The 18,200-nt window shown below is 39.7% G+C and overlaps 1 protein-coding gene across 1 annotated transcript; it reads right to left on the bottom strand.

The window, feature by feature from the left end:
* Window positions 1-1,069: 1,069 nt before the first annotated feature.
* Window positions 1,070-18,076, bottom strand: LOC124138003 (probable aminopeptidase NPEPL1). The gene is made up of 13 exons (XM_046504507.2): window positions 17,930-18,076; window positions 15,747-15,911; window positions 13,879-14,061; window positions 11,208-11,465; window positions 10,393-10,474; window positions 8,615-8,757; window positions 7,166-7,243; window positions 6,567-6,667; window positions 5,920-5,974; window positions 4,920-5,001; window positions 4,335-4,498; window positions 3,659-3,769; window positions 1,070-2,999 (listed from the first exon to the last, which is right to left on the bottom strand). The coding sequence occupies exons 2-13, from the start codon at window positions 15,891-15,893 to the stop codon at window positions 2,847-2,849; spliced, it is 1,557 nt and encodes a 518-aa protein (XP_046360463.1). The 5' UTR covers window positions 15,894-15,911; window positions 17,930-18,076; the 3' UTR covers window positions 1,070-2,846.
* Between the last annotated feature and the right edge of the window lie 124 nt (window positions 18,077-18,200).

Consider the following 18,200-nt stretch of genomic DNA (forward strand, 5'->3'; position numbering starts at 1 on the left):
TTCGCTTCTGCCACTAATTGGTCTCAACCCAAGAATGGTCTGAGCTGTTAATGTGGCAGTTTGGTATTGATTCTGTAGATGCACTAACTGAAAATGGTTGTCTTGCAAGTGATAAGTGTTGCCCTGCTCCAGATAACGTCCCCAAAGAGATGATATTGTCTTTCGGTGAACATTAAAATGTCCGTCAACTTCGTTTTGGGCCATTCCTGTTTGCAGCAAACCACAGCGTGGAGACGTCGATTCTCAGCAACTCATGGCATTGCGTAAGCTTTCTTTACGGTTCAACATAGGTGTTTTCATGAGCACTTGATAGCTAAACCATCATTTTGTGTTGTTCACATTAAAAAAAAGTATCATGCTCCCAACAAACACACAAACATTCAAATTGTGAAAGATGTCTTCAAGAATATGTATTGAAAGATGCATTATTTAAATTTAGAATGAAGTTATTTTTATTCAACTTACTTAGTCATGAAACAATTGTGAGAATGTCACTGGCAGCTTTTGCAGTACCTTCCTGCCTGCACAACTTTCCAGATTTACAGTATGAAGCATATTACTTGTACTTTTTTCCGCTGGCACAGTGTACTGCCTTCTGTACATACATAGCTGGTAGACAGATGAACAGTCTTCATTTCATATATGGCTGGTTGATGGATAAAGGCTAATTGCCTTCCACACATATATGAGTGAGTGAGTATGGTTTTACGCCGCTTTTAGCAATATTCCAGCAATATCACGGCAGGGGACACCAGAAATAGGCTTCACACATTGTACCTATGACGGGAATCGAACCTGGGTCTTCGGCGTGATGAGCGAACGCTTTAACCACTAGGCTACCCGACCGCCCCTCCACACATATATAGCTGATGGACTAATAGTGTAAACCGTCTTTTGTAAGCAAAAAGCCTACTGTCACCTTGAGCAAGTCCACTCAACATTATGGTGATCTGAATGGTCAAGCAAAAGACACTGAAACAGTCTCTTACCCTACTCAAGATAATCCATTACTTTCTTAACAATGCCTCCCACTTCAGATGACTCCATTTTAAAAAACGATAGAGGCAAATAATGCATAATATATTTTATTCAATTAAATAACTAAAAATAGTGGTCATTATACAAAAACATTTTCCTTGGTTTAAAATTTTACACGATTATATTTCTTTGAACATATGACCTCAATATATCACTCATACATCAACGTAAGTATTCATAACGGTGTGGCAAAAGAGCCCCATCACTAAAACACAAGAATCACAGATGTAGTCAAACACGGAAACATACATTTTACAATTGTCAACATCTTGCATGCATGTTGTCAATATAAGTAATGGAAAGATGTGCCCGAGGCGCCGTGCCTCTACCATGTATAATACTAAAAAAAAGTTAAGGACAACCTGATACTTCAGATTACTATAGTATATATGTCATGGCATAACAGATTAACTATAGTAATATGAAAGAATCCAGTGGTCCTTTTTAAAGTAGTACATATCTAAGTAATAGTGACATTGTAAACCAATATAGACAGTAAGCAAATTTTAAGTCTTTTTGTGTGGTGATGAACTGATCTTGCAAAGGAATATTGTACAGACGTACTGAAAGGATAAGTCAGAATGGCCGGACAATAATCAGTCTGACCACAGATCCCTTACAAAATTATTGGTGTGTATCATGGCTACGTTGTCTACAAGCAGACCTCTAAATATTTACTGAGTTGTATCAGCCTGTAAGTGGATCTAGTCCCTGAAAAACATGTTACACCTTCAAATACTAAGCAATTCTATGGACTAATTGCTTGCCAACACAAATGATACATCATTCAGACATTGATCACATAGTTTCATAGAAAGAAATGTGATCCTCAAATAAATGGTATATGTGTTGAAAAACTTCCAATCATTTTCATTCATGACACTTATAGTAAGTGATTTGGTTTTAACACTACACTGTACAATATCTCAGATATTTTACATTCATGTCAGCTTAATATGGGCAGAAAGAATTGCTCGACATTTGCAGCTTTGGACCCGCAGGCATGGGGATATTGCTGACAAGACGACTGTTCCTAATTGTGCTGGATCTGGAATATCAGCCAGATAACCCTGCATCCTGACATATCTATGTCCCTCTGGGCCATCCACTAGGTACGGAGATGAAACTTTTAGGTAATTATATGCCAAAACTGAAAACTGCTGAAATAACGTATATGGCATTTCTGGTTCAGAATAGTATCTCTTACACCTGGAGCTAAAAATCAAGGAGTCCTTGTCATGGTCCTATGTTAAATGTTAGGTTTTATGCTTCCAAAGTTTAATGAGCACTGTATGCAACCTCAAGGACACCCATGTATTTTCTAACACTGACATTGATGGCAACATGGCATATAACATGCGGTAGCCATGCAATATAGTGCAATGGGTCTCTTCACCTTACTTCAAACCAGTCAAACATGTTTGATTCATAAAAAAAAGAGAATAAAATAAAATAAAAGTTACCAACAAAAACACATAATCATCACATAGACAAATATGACCTTGGGTATAAACTCATTAACTGTAACTTGTAAATACTTCAGGACAACTATTATAAAACAACTGATCCATTCTGGTATGAAAATTAAAAATCATAACTAACATATCCCATAAAATCTATCCTGCTCTTTACAATAAAAATTCCTATAAAAATCAAGGCCTATAATTGCTTACATGCTAAAATTTGTATTTGTATCCAAACTCATGATAATCCATTCACAAATCTTAAGTGCAAGGACAAAAATTAACAAATCAGCATTGGGGAATTTGTCCAGTTGATGTCCATTTATTAAATGGCAACATAGGTTCTTATTGGAGACGCTGTTTCTTTGGGGAATTGTTCTCATCTGTTTCCATGCTACAGTTCACTGATGGGGCTATAAACTTGAGCATGGAATTGGTTGACAACTCTCCAAATAGAGTCGTGAGTAGACTAACTCCGTATCCTGTTGCCCTCTCGCCCTGCACAATGAAAATAGAGTGAGTGAGTATGGATTTACGCAGCTTTTAGCAATATTCCAGCAATATCACGGCGGTGGACACCAGAATTGGGCTTCACACCTTGTACATGTTGTACCCATGTCAGGAATCGAACCCAGGTCTTCGGCGTGACGAGAAACGCTTTAACCACTAGGTTACCAGACTGCCCCAAAATAGAGTGAGTAAGGCTGAACCTGCTGAACAATACTTTTACAAATTTTCCAGCAATGTCACTGGGGCCAATGATTTGTCAACTTCAGACCTATACCTTTTCTCTGGAGTGTTTGTTTTTATGCCACACTCTGCTATATTCCAGCTATGACAGTGGCCTGTGAATATTCAAGTAGAGCAACCAATCCAGTGACTGATATTATGAGCAATCTCTCATGTCATCGGGGTACAAGGACACACAGTCACCCAAGACATTTAGCCTGACACCCGATCAATAAGGCTGCTTCGATCAACCATGGGAACCTATTTTAACTTAGATCCCCACTGAATGGGGTACACATAACACCACAATACCAAGTACATCGTTGTTGAAAAAACCAAGAACAGATCTACTCATACCAATGTCTTCCAGTTCCTGAATGTAACCAGGTGTTCTCCATAAAGCAAACTGACAAGGGAAGATAACTCACCACATGCACTGGCGCTGCCATGTCAATGTGAAGCCACACACCAGAGTAGTCAAAGCCAAGGTGGGAGCCAATAAACAGTCCCGCACATGACACCTGGGCATTGTTACGATCCTGCAACAAAATCATTATGGTGATGGTAAAATGGTTGACAAACATATGACTAATATAGAGAATGTACTTTACCATAGTACAGGATTATATTCATTATATCCATAGGCTGGATTTTCTTGAAGCACTGTCGTCGACAGTCAGGGGTCACAATCCATAGACTGCATGAGTCACAGCTGAAGATACCATAATCATGGTCTTGAAAGTGCACATGCCTTTCTTTACTTCAGTGTAGGCTCTATCCATTGAGATATATTAGTGTTTGTTTGTTGGTTTGTTCGTTGTTGAATGCTGCACTCAGCCATATTTCAGCTATATGACACAGTCTGTAAACACTTGAGTCTGGACCAGACAAGCCAGTGATTGACATCACGAGCATTGATCTACACATTCGGGATACAATGACATGCATCATCCAAGTCAGCGACCCTGACCACCAGAACCTGTTTGCCGCCTATTACGATAATCATATGGGTTTCTAACCCAGGAATACAAGGCATACATATACATATTAGTGAACAGGTATACGCTTCTCATCAGAAATGTACTGTAGGCAAACACTACTAACAGCGACAGAGTTCTTCATATCAGCCAGGGCACTAGCAAATTCACTGAAGTGTAGCTCTGGGCAGTATGGCATGGGGTGAACCAGGTCACCACTGTTCTGACCAGCCTTCACACAGGCAAGTTCCATGTCCTCGCTGTTTGTCACAATACTTGCATGGTAACGACCTAAAATGAAAATACAAACACAGAATTGAGCATGCATTTGGGGTGCATTACAAACGTTCATTAGTATTAGTATTATTATCGTTATCATTATCATTATTATTCAAAAAGCATAAACTAGAAAAAAGATAGCCACTTAAATACAATTGCAGTCAGCATTGCTATTCAAATATTTTCGGCCACTGGCAGCCGTATTTGATTTCCGATCAAGATGTCTTGAACTAACTTGGTACTACACAAGGTCACAGAAGAAGTTTGTTTGGTTAATGTTTAACGCGGCACTAAGCAATATTCTCGCTATATGACGGCAGCTCAGACGAAGTAAAAAATGTAAAAACTTAATGGTAGACAACAACGAACAACTTATAACGACACAAGATTACATGAGCTGATAAGTATGTTAGTTGCCGAGTGCTTTACTGACCTGTTGCAACTGATTGGGCCCCAGTAAGTGTTGCCATGTCCACGATGACATCAGCTTTCAGGTCCTTCTGGGCATAAGCAACCTGGAAGACAGAGATCTACTGTACACCGCAGGATCTGAAGTTTGTTTGTTTGTTCGTTGTTTAACGCCGCACTCAGCAATATTCCAGCTATATGACAGCGGTCTGTAAATAATCGAGTCTGGACCACACAATCCAGTGATTGACATCATGAGGATCGATCCACGTAATTGGGACACAATGACATGCATTAACCAGGTCAGCGAGCCTGACCACCCGATCCCTTCAGTCACCTCTTACAAAAAGCATAGTCGCCTTTTACGGCAAGAATGGGTTGTTGAAGACCTATTCTTCCCCGGATCTTCACAGGTCAGGATTGGTAGTAAAACCTGGAGCAGTCAAATAGTGGGAGACCCTTATGCTCACCATGATATCTTATTTTGTGTGAAATTAGCAAGCTATCAATGTGGCCAGCTTCAAAATGATTGCTTTATTATCACCATAGAAGAGAGTGAGTGAGTTAATGCAGTCCCAAATCCCTTGGGAGGATACGATGTAGGGTGTATCTCTTCAGTTGTTTAACAATCAAAAGGTAAGTAGTTTCCAACGGTAGGGCCAATTGTGAGTACACTAAATCAAATGCTCTAAATAAAGACCGTTACTGTAATGTCATACCACTCCGCATAATGATGTGATAAATGCTTGAAAGGAGTTTGCGTCAGTGAACTTTCCCACTTCACACAGAGGTATCATATCATGTTAAAAGGTCTGATCTGTAATCTAAGCTTGCCTCAGAATTCAATCAAAAAGCCAACCCTTCAGAAACATGTCCTATCCTCACAACTACTCTTAATGTCGGCAGAATATTTGGAAACAGCAAGCTGATCAAATAGATATGTTTAAAATTCTCAACATATGCTCTTCTAAATAAGTGAACGTCCAAATTTAAGTATCAGGGATAGACAAATGGCATTAACTTACACCATCTCCCAACACCAGTCTCCCTTCTGCATCTGTGTTGTTCAGTTCTACAGTTCTGTAAACAGGAACATTGCTGTTAAACACCATTGATGACCCATCGGGATAATGGTGGCATAGTTTAATAATTAGTAGTGGGACAATACCGATGCATCGGTGGATTGTGATTTTTTTCCATCTCGATACAAGTATCGATCACAATCACACACTAAGTAAAAAGTATCGATTCTTAAATGTTTTCTTTAAAAAATGTTAGAGTAAACACTAATTACTAGTGAAAATGAGTAATGAAAACGTAAATATTTTCATCCATTCTGCCATATTTGACAATGCCAACTGTAAATTGTTAGCCAGGTATTTGGTCATCCTGTCTATGAAAAAGATGGCTTACACACCACAGACGAGAGCACTGGCAAGTATCGTGAAACATATCGGATCGTGAGCAAGGTATTGTGATCTTTATTGGATCACACAGTTGGTGTATTGTCCCAGCCCTAATAATATTGTACATGAAAGTTTTAGTTACGCTGTGCAAACAATCAGTGATCCTGATAATTACAAAGAAAATTTGACTTCTGTTTAGTATCATGTATATTTAGTATAAAGACAACATGCTTTCTCTATGTTTATCATTAGATCTGGGAACCTACCTTCCTGAATACATGGTTACTATATCATCAGGTCTCTGTGCCGTTGGTCCCACAGCATTCTCAGCCAGGCACAACACAGCATGAAGATTTTCTCGGAATCCCTGAAACACCAGTTTGTGCATAGACTACAGTGAGTGAGGCAATTATCATTTACATTTTTGTCAGCAATATTACAGTCTTAAGACCGAGACAGCAGCCTGTGTGACCCATGTAAATATTGAGACAATGGCCTTTTAGTAAGTGAGTGAGTGAGTGAGTGAGTGAGTGAGTGAGTATTGTTTAAGCCGCTTTTAGCAATGTTCCAGCAATATCACGACGGGGAACACCAGATATGGGCTTCACACATTGTACCCATGTAGGGAATCGAACCCGGGTCTTCGGCATGATGAGCGGCAGCATTAAACCACAAGGCAACCCATCTGATCATGCAAAAATTCCAATCAGAAGATTTTACGACATCCTACATCGTGTACATATCCAGTCATTCTTTTTTCACTCTCCTCATTTATATAAATGACTTATGATGTAGTTTCCGGTGCAAGTTTTCAATCAAGGGGACATCAATGTCAGAACAGATGAGTGTGACGGTCTCCTCTCACCAGTTTGACAGCAGTGTGGAAAGCTGCCAGGATCCCTGCTGCTCCTCCGCAGTCTCGCTTCATCCCACACATGCCGGTCTGTCAAACAGCAGAATAACAGTCAACAGGTGGGCAAACACCACAAATAGAAAATCATAAATCAGAAGTCCATGTTAGTTGATAGCTGACAATGAAGAACAAGATATGCAATGAAGACAAGGACTGAAACAATACACTGATGTCACAATACAGCATCACAGTCCACTATTTCAGACTAGAAGCGTGTGAATACATTCTACTTTTGATACAAGTTACAACAAAAGAAAAAAAAAGCTGATAAGGCTTAAAAAAATAATATAATTGGTTCTCAGCAATGGCTTTTGAAAATTGTGCGGTCGGGCAGTGTTTTTTTTGGTTTGGTTGTTCCAAGCAGGTGAGGTGAAATGGGGTTTAACGTCACGTCCAAGGTTATTGCACTTATATAGCGATGTGCATGCACATGTGTGTGTATGTCTGCTTGTACTAGACCGGACTGATGCCGATTTATAGTGCTAGCTCAGAGATACCATGCCGCAGTTTAACATGAATACCCCACTCAGACACATTATGCTGATTCCGAGCCGACCAGTCCTTGTTTTAGCCCCTTAATGCCGAGCGCCAGACAGGGTAACAACAAGTACCATCTTTTAACGTCTTTTGGTATGACGCGGTCGGGGATCGAACTCCGGACCTTCCGCTCTCCGGGCGGACGCTCTACCACTAGACCACGGAGGCGGTCCTGTGTTCCAAGCAGGAATGTAACCAAATTTTGTTAATAATAACTCTGGGGAAATCATGTTGTTCTTACGTATTGTAGCATTTCACAGCCAGGGTTGTGTGTTCAAGACGCGGAATATTTAAAACATTTTTTATTTTTTTTAAATGGAAGAAAAAACGAAACATGCGGCAGACTTTATGATGATGCAGGAGGTGCCTGAGAACCAAAATACCGTATTCGACTTAATAAGGGCCCCGCTCTAATAAGCGCCCACGGCAATATTTGCTAATATATTGACTAGTGAACAATCCCAATTAGCACCCCTTCTGATTAAGCAATGTACGCAAGACTTATTTATTTACGTATAATACGCACTCTGGAGACCTATTCTACCTCGACTCTTCACGGGTCTCTCCCTGTAAGGATACAACCCATGCTTGCTGTAAAAAGCGACTATGGTTGTTGACCAATGGGATCGGATGGTCAGGCTCACTGACTCGGTAGATGCATATCATCGTATCCCAATTGCGTGGATCGATGCTCATGCTGTCAATCACTTGATTGCATGGTACAGACTTGATTATATACAGACCGCCATCATATAGCTAGAATATTGCTGATAGTGGAGTTAAACAACAAACAAACATCAAGGGATACCTCATAGTAAATACACAAAAGAAAGTGTTGTTCCATTAGTCACCATTGCTGCTTACCTTTGACTTGATGCAGAGGCCACCAGTGTCGTAGACAATACCTTTTCCCACCCATGCAATGCTTTTTGTGGCCCCGGAAGGTTTGTGACTTAGAACAGCAAGAGCTGGCTGGTGGATCGCAGCCATGCCTACACCATATATACCTGAACAGAGTAAAAGGGAACATTGTCAGACTCAGAAACAAGCACCTTGCCACAAGGTAGCTACTTGCTTGCTAGATTTAAGAATTTGATTCAACTTGCAACAGGTGCATGACACATAAGTATCCACAGTTAGACTTCAAGCCCAAGAGGTGAGGTGAGGTGAAAATGGGGTTTGATGTCGCGTCCAAGACTTATATAGCGACCTGCATGCAAGTGTGTGAGTGTGTGTGTGGCTGCTTGTACTCGTTCAGACTGAACACCCCACTCAGACAGAGTAATCTGACTCCAAGCCTACCAGTCCTTGTTTTAGCTCCTTAATGCCGAATGCCAGCCAGGGTAACAACAAGTACCATCTTTTAATGTCTTTTGGTATGACGTGGCCAGGGATCGAACCCCGTACCTTCCGCTCTCCGGGCGGACACTCTACAACTAGACCATGGGGACATCTCAAGCCTAAGAAGGCATGACAAATTATATACAACAGTAACATAGGGAATATTGATATAATATGGCAATAAAGACTAGAGGTATTGAATGTGCTCAAAGATTGGTGTTGTGTGGACACAATGTCAGGTTTCGACACAAAGTTTGAAAGATTTGACAAACACTTGGTTCCTGTAGAGATAAATATTTGGGTGCCTTTTTCAATAACAGGTTGCATGCATGTTTTGCATAGCTAAATCAAGCTGGCTACACACTAGCATGTTCACTTTATCCATGTTGTCTCATGTCATCAGAGGGATAGTAGAATTTCAAACTTTGTGGGTATGTTGAGAAGTGTTTCTATTTGGCCTAGAAAACATGGTTAATGCTTCCCATTAGAAGCCAAATATTTTAGGTTTATTGCATATCTCTCTCTCTCTCATTTAACGTCATCAAGTTCAAGATAACTTCACTTATATACATGATCTAGCAATGTGAGTGCATGTGTAAGAGATATTTTATAGTGCTTGCCCTTTGAGGTACCATGCCAGAGTTTAAATCGAATAAATCACTCAGGCACACTATACTGACTCCAAGCCGACCAGTCTTTGTTTTTGTCCATTAATGACGAGCGCCAGGCAGGGTAACAAGAAGTACCATCTTTTGGTACGACACAGCAGGGTGGACGCTCTACCACTAGACCACAGAGGCGGTCGATTCTGGAACAGACCTAACAGTGACTAGTGTGTGGATCAACCATAGGCCATCAGGAAATAATGGACTATTTCCCAAATGACAGTAGGCCTTTCAGATGGCAATCCAGCCAATGCATTATCTGCACTCCAAAGCAGCATGTGGCCATCTGAACCACATTCTATTTGCATCTAAAATAAATCAGGGGCGGTCGGGTAGCCCAGTGGTTCACTCATCACGCCGAAGACCAGGTTTGATTCTCAACATGGGTAAAATGTGTGAAGCCCATTTCTAGTGTCCCCCATCATGATATTGCTGGAATATTGCTAAAAGCAGCGTAAAACCATACTCACTCACTCACTCACTCACGAAAATAAATCCGTAAGTGCTTGCTCAAAATGTTTAAATTAAGCACGCAATTGTCTTTAGTAAACATAGTGTTAGCATAGAGAAGCATATTCGGATACAAGGGACTGTATTCATGTAGCAACACCCCTACAAATGAACTGCTTGCCATACCTCCAAATCCCTGCTTCTGGAGTTCTTCCCCCTGAATAATGACTGGTTGGATACCAAGGTCAATGCCGACTCTTCTCACCTCCTGAAAACAACCATCTCTGTTACTGGAATCTCAAAAGCAGGGTTTGATATGAAGTCCAAGACTAGTAAATTCATAAAAGATTAACTGACTCTTGAATGCTTAATTTGGTTTACTGAAAATACATGGCCCTTTTCAATGTTGGGGTGGGATGCTTCAGAAGCAGAGCTCCAGATAAGCTGCGTATCTGCGTAAAATATGCATCAGAAATGCAGAAATACGCAGTATAATAATATCCAAGCATATCAAATAAGCAACGAACATTACAGATATGCTACAAAAATAAAACTTGTGTGTATCATCAAGATATTGTGAAGTAACCCTGCGTATTCGATAAGCAAATCAGCAACTTATTTTGAAATTATAAACGGGCATTCCGTCAACCTTGCCAAACTCCACGATGACAGTTACATCATGATCATTTGCCATCACACTTTCTTGTGGAAGTATCGTGGTATTTTTTAGTCCTATAAAGCTCTCGAAACCACACAACACAAGTTTGCAGGGACTAGATGAGTAGTGTTTTTAAATATTTAACTTAAATACCCACATGTGTAAAAACTAGTGGGTAACAGAAATTTGAATACCCAGATAGAATTACTGATACCCAGTGATTTTAAAATGCATGGGTAAAATACCCACAACACCAAAAGCTTATCTGGAGCTCTGAGAAGTAAATATATTATCCTTCAAACCTAAACTAACTGAAGACTAAAGGTTAACAGTCTCTGCTTACATCTAGAAAGGCATCTGTATGCATTTCAGCACATGGAATATCGACAATCTTTGCAGCAAGACGAACATTCTCTGCAGCAACAGCCATACACTGGATGTCGGTGTCACTGAGAGGTGTGTCACTGTACTGCCCCACAAGGAGGAACTCCACATTGACAGTGCGTTTGCCTCCTCCCTGATTCGACTTGGCCGTGTACAGAGGCAGAGCTCGCCCCACCGCCGTTGCGGAGGCCAGGGCATCACCTCTCTCACAGACAATCTGGAAAAACAATGAAGAATTGATACATGATTAGAAATCGATGAATGTTCCAATAAAAAAGATGCATACATTTTTAGGACATCCTCAGATTGTAGACCCAATCTCATTAAACCGCTAAACAAAGATCTGAGGAAATCCCATTACGGGTCACGTCAGACTGACCTTGCGCGAACTTTCACCGACCAATGAAATGACTGACAAAAAGTCCACATTAGCCAATCAAAAGACAGCTTTCTCGTGCTTTACGGCACTAATTTCAAATTGGCGACAACGCTTCAAAACATATTTTGACAAATTCTTGATAAAAAATTTGAAAGCTGAACAAAAAAACATTCTGGAATGGCTAATAGATGGTCTAGATTGTATGGATTCAGTCGTTAAGCCTGTAACTATCGTTCAGAATACCTCATGTTAAAGTTTTCAAGGTTGCAAGATTAGAAATCACAATCCGACTGTCACTTTCATGATCTAGTAAGCGACCCCTGATTGGTCAGATGAAAGGTTGTTCTGACGTGACCCCTAATGGGATGTCTTTAGATCTTTGTTTAGCGGTAGCGAGAACTAAGATCTGATTTTAATGAGATTGATTGTAGACCATTTACAGTTCAGAAATTAACTACAGTTTGCTGTATGTAGAAAGCAGCACATTATGCTTTGACAATCATGCAGAGGTACGTCAACCCATTATATAAATCAGTGTTCTGACTTAAAGGGTGTCCTGGGGTCTTTAAGGTGTTCTTCCTTAGTATTTGAATCTAGGGACCCCCTCAATGGTTTTCTTTTAATATTAACTTCCTCCATGAATGTCTGTCCATATAGTGGAAGGTCGGTGGTTCAATCCCTGGCTCTATTGTACCAAACAACATTAATAGATGGTACTTGTTGTTACCATGGCCCTCACTCAGCCCTAAGGGGATAAAACAAGAATGTTCAAAAGATGACAAATCACCCCAGCCCCTACAATTACGAAAGAACAAATCATCTGACTGTTTCTTTAAGTTTGTTTGTTTGTTTGTTTCTTGTTTAACGCCGCACTCAGCAATATTCCAGCTATATGACAGCGGTCTGTAAATAATTGAGTCTCGACCAGACAATCCAGTGATTGACATCATGAGCATCGATCCACACAATTGGGATAAGATGACATGTATCAACCAAGTCAGTGAGCCTGACAACCCGATCCTGTTATAGTCGCCTCTTACGACAAGAATAGTCGTCTTTTATGGTAAGCATGGGTTGCTGAAGTTACTTTAAGTCCAACTTGATAAGATTTTTTCTATCTAATCTGTCTGTCTGTATACAAGAGTAGTTATTGAGCTATCAAAACAATACCATGGAATTTGGATTCGGAACTTTGATTTCTCTTTTAGGTACATACCACCATAAACAGAGTCAAAGTCAAACTTGTTGCCATGGAAACGGAAAAAATATAAGTTCTAAATACCCCTAAGTAGCAAACGGCACCATTTGGCAACCTGGTCTTTGTATGTGCACAGTTTCAAGAAAGAATACCAATTAGATTTAGAGTTATGGCCCGGAACAAACACGCCACTATGATCAGAGTCAGCCCTTGATTAATACATGTACTAAGTTTGGATGAAAGTTCTTTCACAGTTTTCAAGTTGTGCTCAGAAAACAACATTTTTTTGAGACTAAGTCGACTCTTTCCATAGAAATTGAGAAAAATAAAAATGCCCAAAACCCTGAAATGCAAAAGGCACCACTTCGGGATCTGTATGATATATCTGCCAAGTTTTGTTGAAAAATATTGAATGTTGTTTTTAGTTGTGCTCCGGTAACAAAATCCACCCCCTTATGAGACCAAGTACAAATTGTTTCCATGGAAATCATGAAAAATAGAAATGCCAAAAATACACAAATAGCAAAAGGCACTACTTCAGGGCCTGTTTGATATATCTGCCAATATTTGCTGAAAAATATCGAACGGTTTTCGAGTTACGCTCTGGCAACGAAATGATTACAGACGGACAGAGGAGGCATTGATTATATCCCCACACATTATGTCAGGGGATAACAAGGGCTGTTTGGTGTGGAGTCAGTATATTGTGTCTGAGTTGGGCTTCCAAGTACATTAGGGCTATCATACGACACCTAAACTTTCATGTTGAATTGAAAACACTTTGTGGTATATGTAAGCCATCTTGGCAAAACAGAGTTGCTTCCCTTGGGCACATCAGAAACCTATGATTGTGGTTTCGCATCCTGGTTCGCCCTGATTGTGTTACTGGTTTGTCAGCACCATACCCGTGCTCGTGGGTTTCACCAAAGTGGAAAAGGTCTGAGACCTGCATCACCTTAGGCTGTTCTCCCACATTAAGCTGTGATATAACTTGCATACTGTTCAAAGCGGTGTGAAATCCAACTCATTCAGCAGGGAGAAGGGACTACATACCACAACATATTCATCTCCCCCAACAAGACAACTCTTGACGATCTTGGTCAGTGAGTGACAGCGCGAGGGTGTGTTGTGCCTGCTACACTTGGTGGGCAGGGCAGCGACAGTGGCATTGTTCAGCCACAAGGGACAGGAGTCAGTCGGGGATGGATGCAGCCCCGCCACAGCAGTGTTGAACGTCTGAAATGGAAGACACATATTACTGATATCTTTTCCTATAAGTACGGAAGCCTTTTAGGGCCATTTGTTTTTTTTGTTTTTTTCGATAATATCTTGAAATTTCAAGACCATAAGCTGAAATTTCAAGAAACTAAGTTGAAATTTCAAGATACTATCTTGAAATGTCAAGATATTAAGTTGAAATTTCAAGATACAGAAGTTGAAATTTCAAGATACAGAAGTTGAAATTTCAAGATAGTATCTTGTATTCCAAGATGGTATCTTGAAATTTCAACTTCTGTATCTTGACATTTCAACTAAGTATCTTGAAATTTCAAAATAGTATCGAAAAAAAAGAAAAAAAACCATGGCCCTAAAAGGCTTCCGTATATAAGGGATACAGTTTCTCACAGGGAATATGGATACACTATGTATGTCACATATATCCCAATTAGCAGCTTGTTTCACGGCACTGTTTTGTTAATATTGTTAGGAATCCACCTTGATTTTTTTAGATATTCAGTTGCTTTTGCATAATTCTACATCTTAGGCTCGAAGCCACAGATACTCGTCTTGTGTTGTTAAAATGCAGAAAATTGTCATATTCAAGTTCCATGACCAGTCATACATACATAATAGCTAAATGCCAATCATTAGAATGTCAAATGCAATGTTATGTATAGAATACTAAACAAGTTCCTTAATACTGATTTTATGAAATGAGTGAATAGTTCTAGTATCTGACGAGCGAAAGCGAGTTTTAAAAAAATGGTATTACATCAATTTACATGGGAGCAAGTTTAGTAGTTTATTTACTACTTGCCGTTTATAAATTATTTTCAATGTTGTGGGTGAATAGGCAGATATATACCCAATCCACAGATTAGTTTAATTGAGTTATAATACTGCAAAATTCAACAATGCCATGTGATGTCAACCTAGCAACAGGGTTGCTGGGGTCATTGAGTGTGCAAAAGCTCCTCTCAGTGATCTATCATCTCTACACGCAATGTCATTGAAAAAACCCAGGGAGGTTGGGAGTTTTCAATATTTGTTAGTGAAACGTGTTCCTGCAGTACATAAGCACACGCTTTGGTATTATACAATGTGTAATACAGCTGTATGTTTATTAAATGGGGGATCTCTTCATAGGTGAATAATAAAAGCATTGAAGTAGCTTTTTGCATATGAGCCCTGCACCTTCAAGCAAATCCCATACCTTGTGCTTTTGACTGGTTTGTTTGTTAACGCCGCATACAGCAATATTCCAACTACATGATGGCGGTCTGTAAATAATCGAGTCTGGACCAAACAATCCAGTGACTGACATCATGAGCATTGATCCACGCAAATAGGATAGCATGACGTGTATCAACCAAGTCAGCGAGTCTGACCAACCAATCCCATTAGTGGCCTCTTACAACAACCATAGTCGCCTTTTACTGCAAGCATGGGTTGCTGAAGACCTGTTCTACCCCAGGTCTTCACGGGTCGTTTTGACTGGTGGTTCTATCATAAGACTGCTTGTGGCACCACTACGTGGTCCATGTGTAACATCAGAGTACAAGACTTTTCCAGCCATGGCTCAGTTTAGCACATGTTATGATGTACAATTTCAAATAGTATATTTAATGTACTCTTGCACATCCTGGCCTGCTTCAATTCAGGGGATAACCTTAACACTGGACTTTCATATGAATACCTACATCTGCATCCACTCTTGGCTCCAACTTGCAACGGACATCATCAAAAGAAATTTGACCCAGGTTTTTAGGCTGGCCAATGATGACCACTGCATTATTCTGAGGGTCAGATTGGGCCAAGGTGGCCGAAAACTTCAGTGAAGTAACCATCAGGTCAGATATCTAAACCTGAAAAAAAGAAGTTATTCTTTCAGAAAAATTTTAAACCAAAAAAAGAATATAATTAACAGGGAACAGTAAGGAGACATTTCTCCAGGGTCCATTTGTTGTATTTTTGGGTCACATATATATTTTTGGGTAAATGCATGGCCCAAAAATCAGTGTTTATGACAGCTGTGCATTCCTTTTACCATGTTTACATTTCAAATTGTTGGTGGTAGACACATCTGCGAAATTGTATGCGAAAACACAGCTATGATTCAGACTTTGTTACTGTTCAACAAAAGTTGAATGGTGATTTTGCACAGTTCCATCAGAGTGCAAATTACAGAATGTCATGGAAATCTTTATTGCCCCTTGTTCCTACACCAATTACCTGAAGTATACCAAATATTTCCTTTGGAAATGTACTCTTAATTTGAGTCGATTGTTAGATACAATGGCTGAGGCAATAAATTTGACCCCTTCTCATTTACAGATTCCTAACATTTCAATCGAAATATTTTTTTTGCTTTGAGGGTCCTGGGTGTTTTAAAATCATGGATGATATCATTTCTGAGCGTGATGTCATAGCTTTGGTTCATGTACGATTCAATTCTCAAACCAAAACAATAGAGCTCTGCATAGCCAAAGCCAACAACCCAAGCGTTGCGCAAAATATCTTTCCATCTTGAGCCTTCATTTACATTTGTTGTAGGGTTCCATATGCTTATATTGAAGCCCTACGGAGAGCTAGAGATACGGTCAGTTTGATGTGTAAAGCTATATCGTCATGCATTTCACAGTCACAGATGTATTTCTATTTAAGTACCCAAAACAATATGTGACGAGTCCTCAAAGGCTTGCATTCTGTTTTTACTTCACAATAAGAGCATTTGTTTACAAATGAGAGAAAAATTCTGGTCACATGATAAGCCTACACCTGCACTATGGTCACTTGAGCAAAAACTACTCTTGTGGAATAAGACAAGCAGAGCCTTATTGCCTGTTGTCTGTAAACAATGCTTAAGAATGGTCGACATACTGGCCCTTTAAGGGTCCTTGAGGAAGAAGAGGGCAGAAACACTTCCACAATATTAACTACAGTCAAACCCTGTTTTGTTGAACTTGGATGTGTCGAATTCCTGGTTGTGTCGAACTCTATGGGAGTCCCAAGTATCCTAATTAACCATGAAATACCTGTGATGTCTCGACCCCCGTGTAACTTTAACTTCTCTCCAGGTCCCCACAAGTTCAACACAACGAGGTACGACTAATTTACACACTGACTGAGCTTGGGAAGGCCTGCGCAGTATAAGTATCAGACTTTTATAGAACGTTATAAAAGTTTCTTTCAGTGTGATTTAGAAGTGTAGATTCGGTGTAGATCCTAAGACCTTTATCAAGCAAGTGATGGATAGTGCTAAACAACATAGTTATATATACTTATTAACATCAATGTTTATACAGTAAATTGATTGATGGACACAGAGAGCTGATTAGGATAATTGGAAGCCAGTTATCATAAAGGTTATGAAAGTTATGTAGCTATGTAATGTGGTAAATGCAGGACAGTAGATAGCTACAATTTTGCAGCCAGGGTAGACAGGAACTATACAGTAGGTAAATCTTGACAACAAGTTCAGGGTTATTATTTTAAGCATGGGTATCAATTGTCTGAGGGGTATCTCAGAGCACTCTCGTTCAATGAATATTACAAACCATTCAAATAAATTACAAGCAGACACATAGTCGCCGTGTTATCTCTGCATAAATCGAAACATTTTCAACTGCTTGTGAATACGCGTTACAAGTCTACAGTCCGAACAGAACAAGGTTCAAACTAGTCGAACTCTTGCCTAGGGCCTTCACTTGTTTCAGTTCTGAAAGCTGCCTAAATTTTACTTGAGAAAAGATATCGCCGATAGCTCGAAAACTAGCGCATAATCAGCTGATAATGGACCACTGAATAACTTTTCGACATAAGAAAATCATGCTTCGTATATGATTACGTTATACAAAATCGGATCAATCACAACTCAATAAACCTTGGAATTAGTCGATCAGTTCATTCAGCTTGAATCTGCTGCAGGAATGCCTCTTCCGAGAAACTACCTTGCTGAAAATGGGTGACCGCTCACGAGTAGGAAACCATAACGCCACCTAGCGGCGAAACAGAGATAAAGGTCTATTTTGTATCGATAATTTTTTATTTATCATACATTTGTGTTTTTATAGCAGTTGAGAAAGGTTTGATATACAATATTGAGATTCATATTTAAAATATAAAACACTGAAGTATCTGACTTTGTGGATGAA

The sequence above is a fragment of the Haliotis rufescens genome, unplaced genomic scaffold (assembly GCF_023055435.1).
Source record: "Haliotis rufescens isolate VD_foot unplaced genomic scaffold, xgHalRufe1.0.p SCAF_17, whole genome shotgun sequence".
NCBI classification, from domain to species: domain Eukaryota; kingdom Metazoa; phylum Mollusca; class Gastropoda; order Lepetellida; family Haliotidae; genus Haliotis; species Haliotis rufescens.

What these genes read in the sequence shown, in the direction of transcription:
- LOC124138003 (XM_046504507.2), bottom strand. Translation starts at nt 15,893, where the DNA reads ATGGTTACTTCACTGAAGTTTTCGGCCACCTTGGCCCAATCTGACCCT. An exon ending in GGGGAGATGAATATGTTGTG is followed by an intron (nt 11,466 to 13,878) that starts GTATGTAGTCCC and finishes TTGTTTTTCCAG; the next exon opens with ATTGTCTGTGAGAGAGGTGA. An exon ending in GTAACCATGTATTCAGGAAG is followed by an intron (nt 5,975 to 6,566) that starts GTAGGTTCCCAG and finishes TCCTGTTTACAG; the next exon opens with AACTGTAGAACTGAACAACA.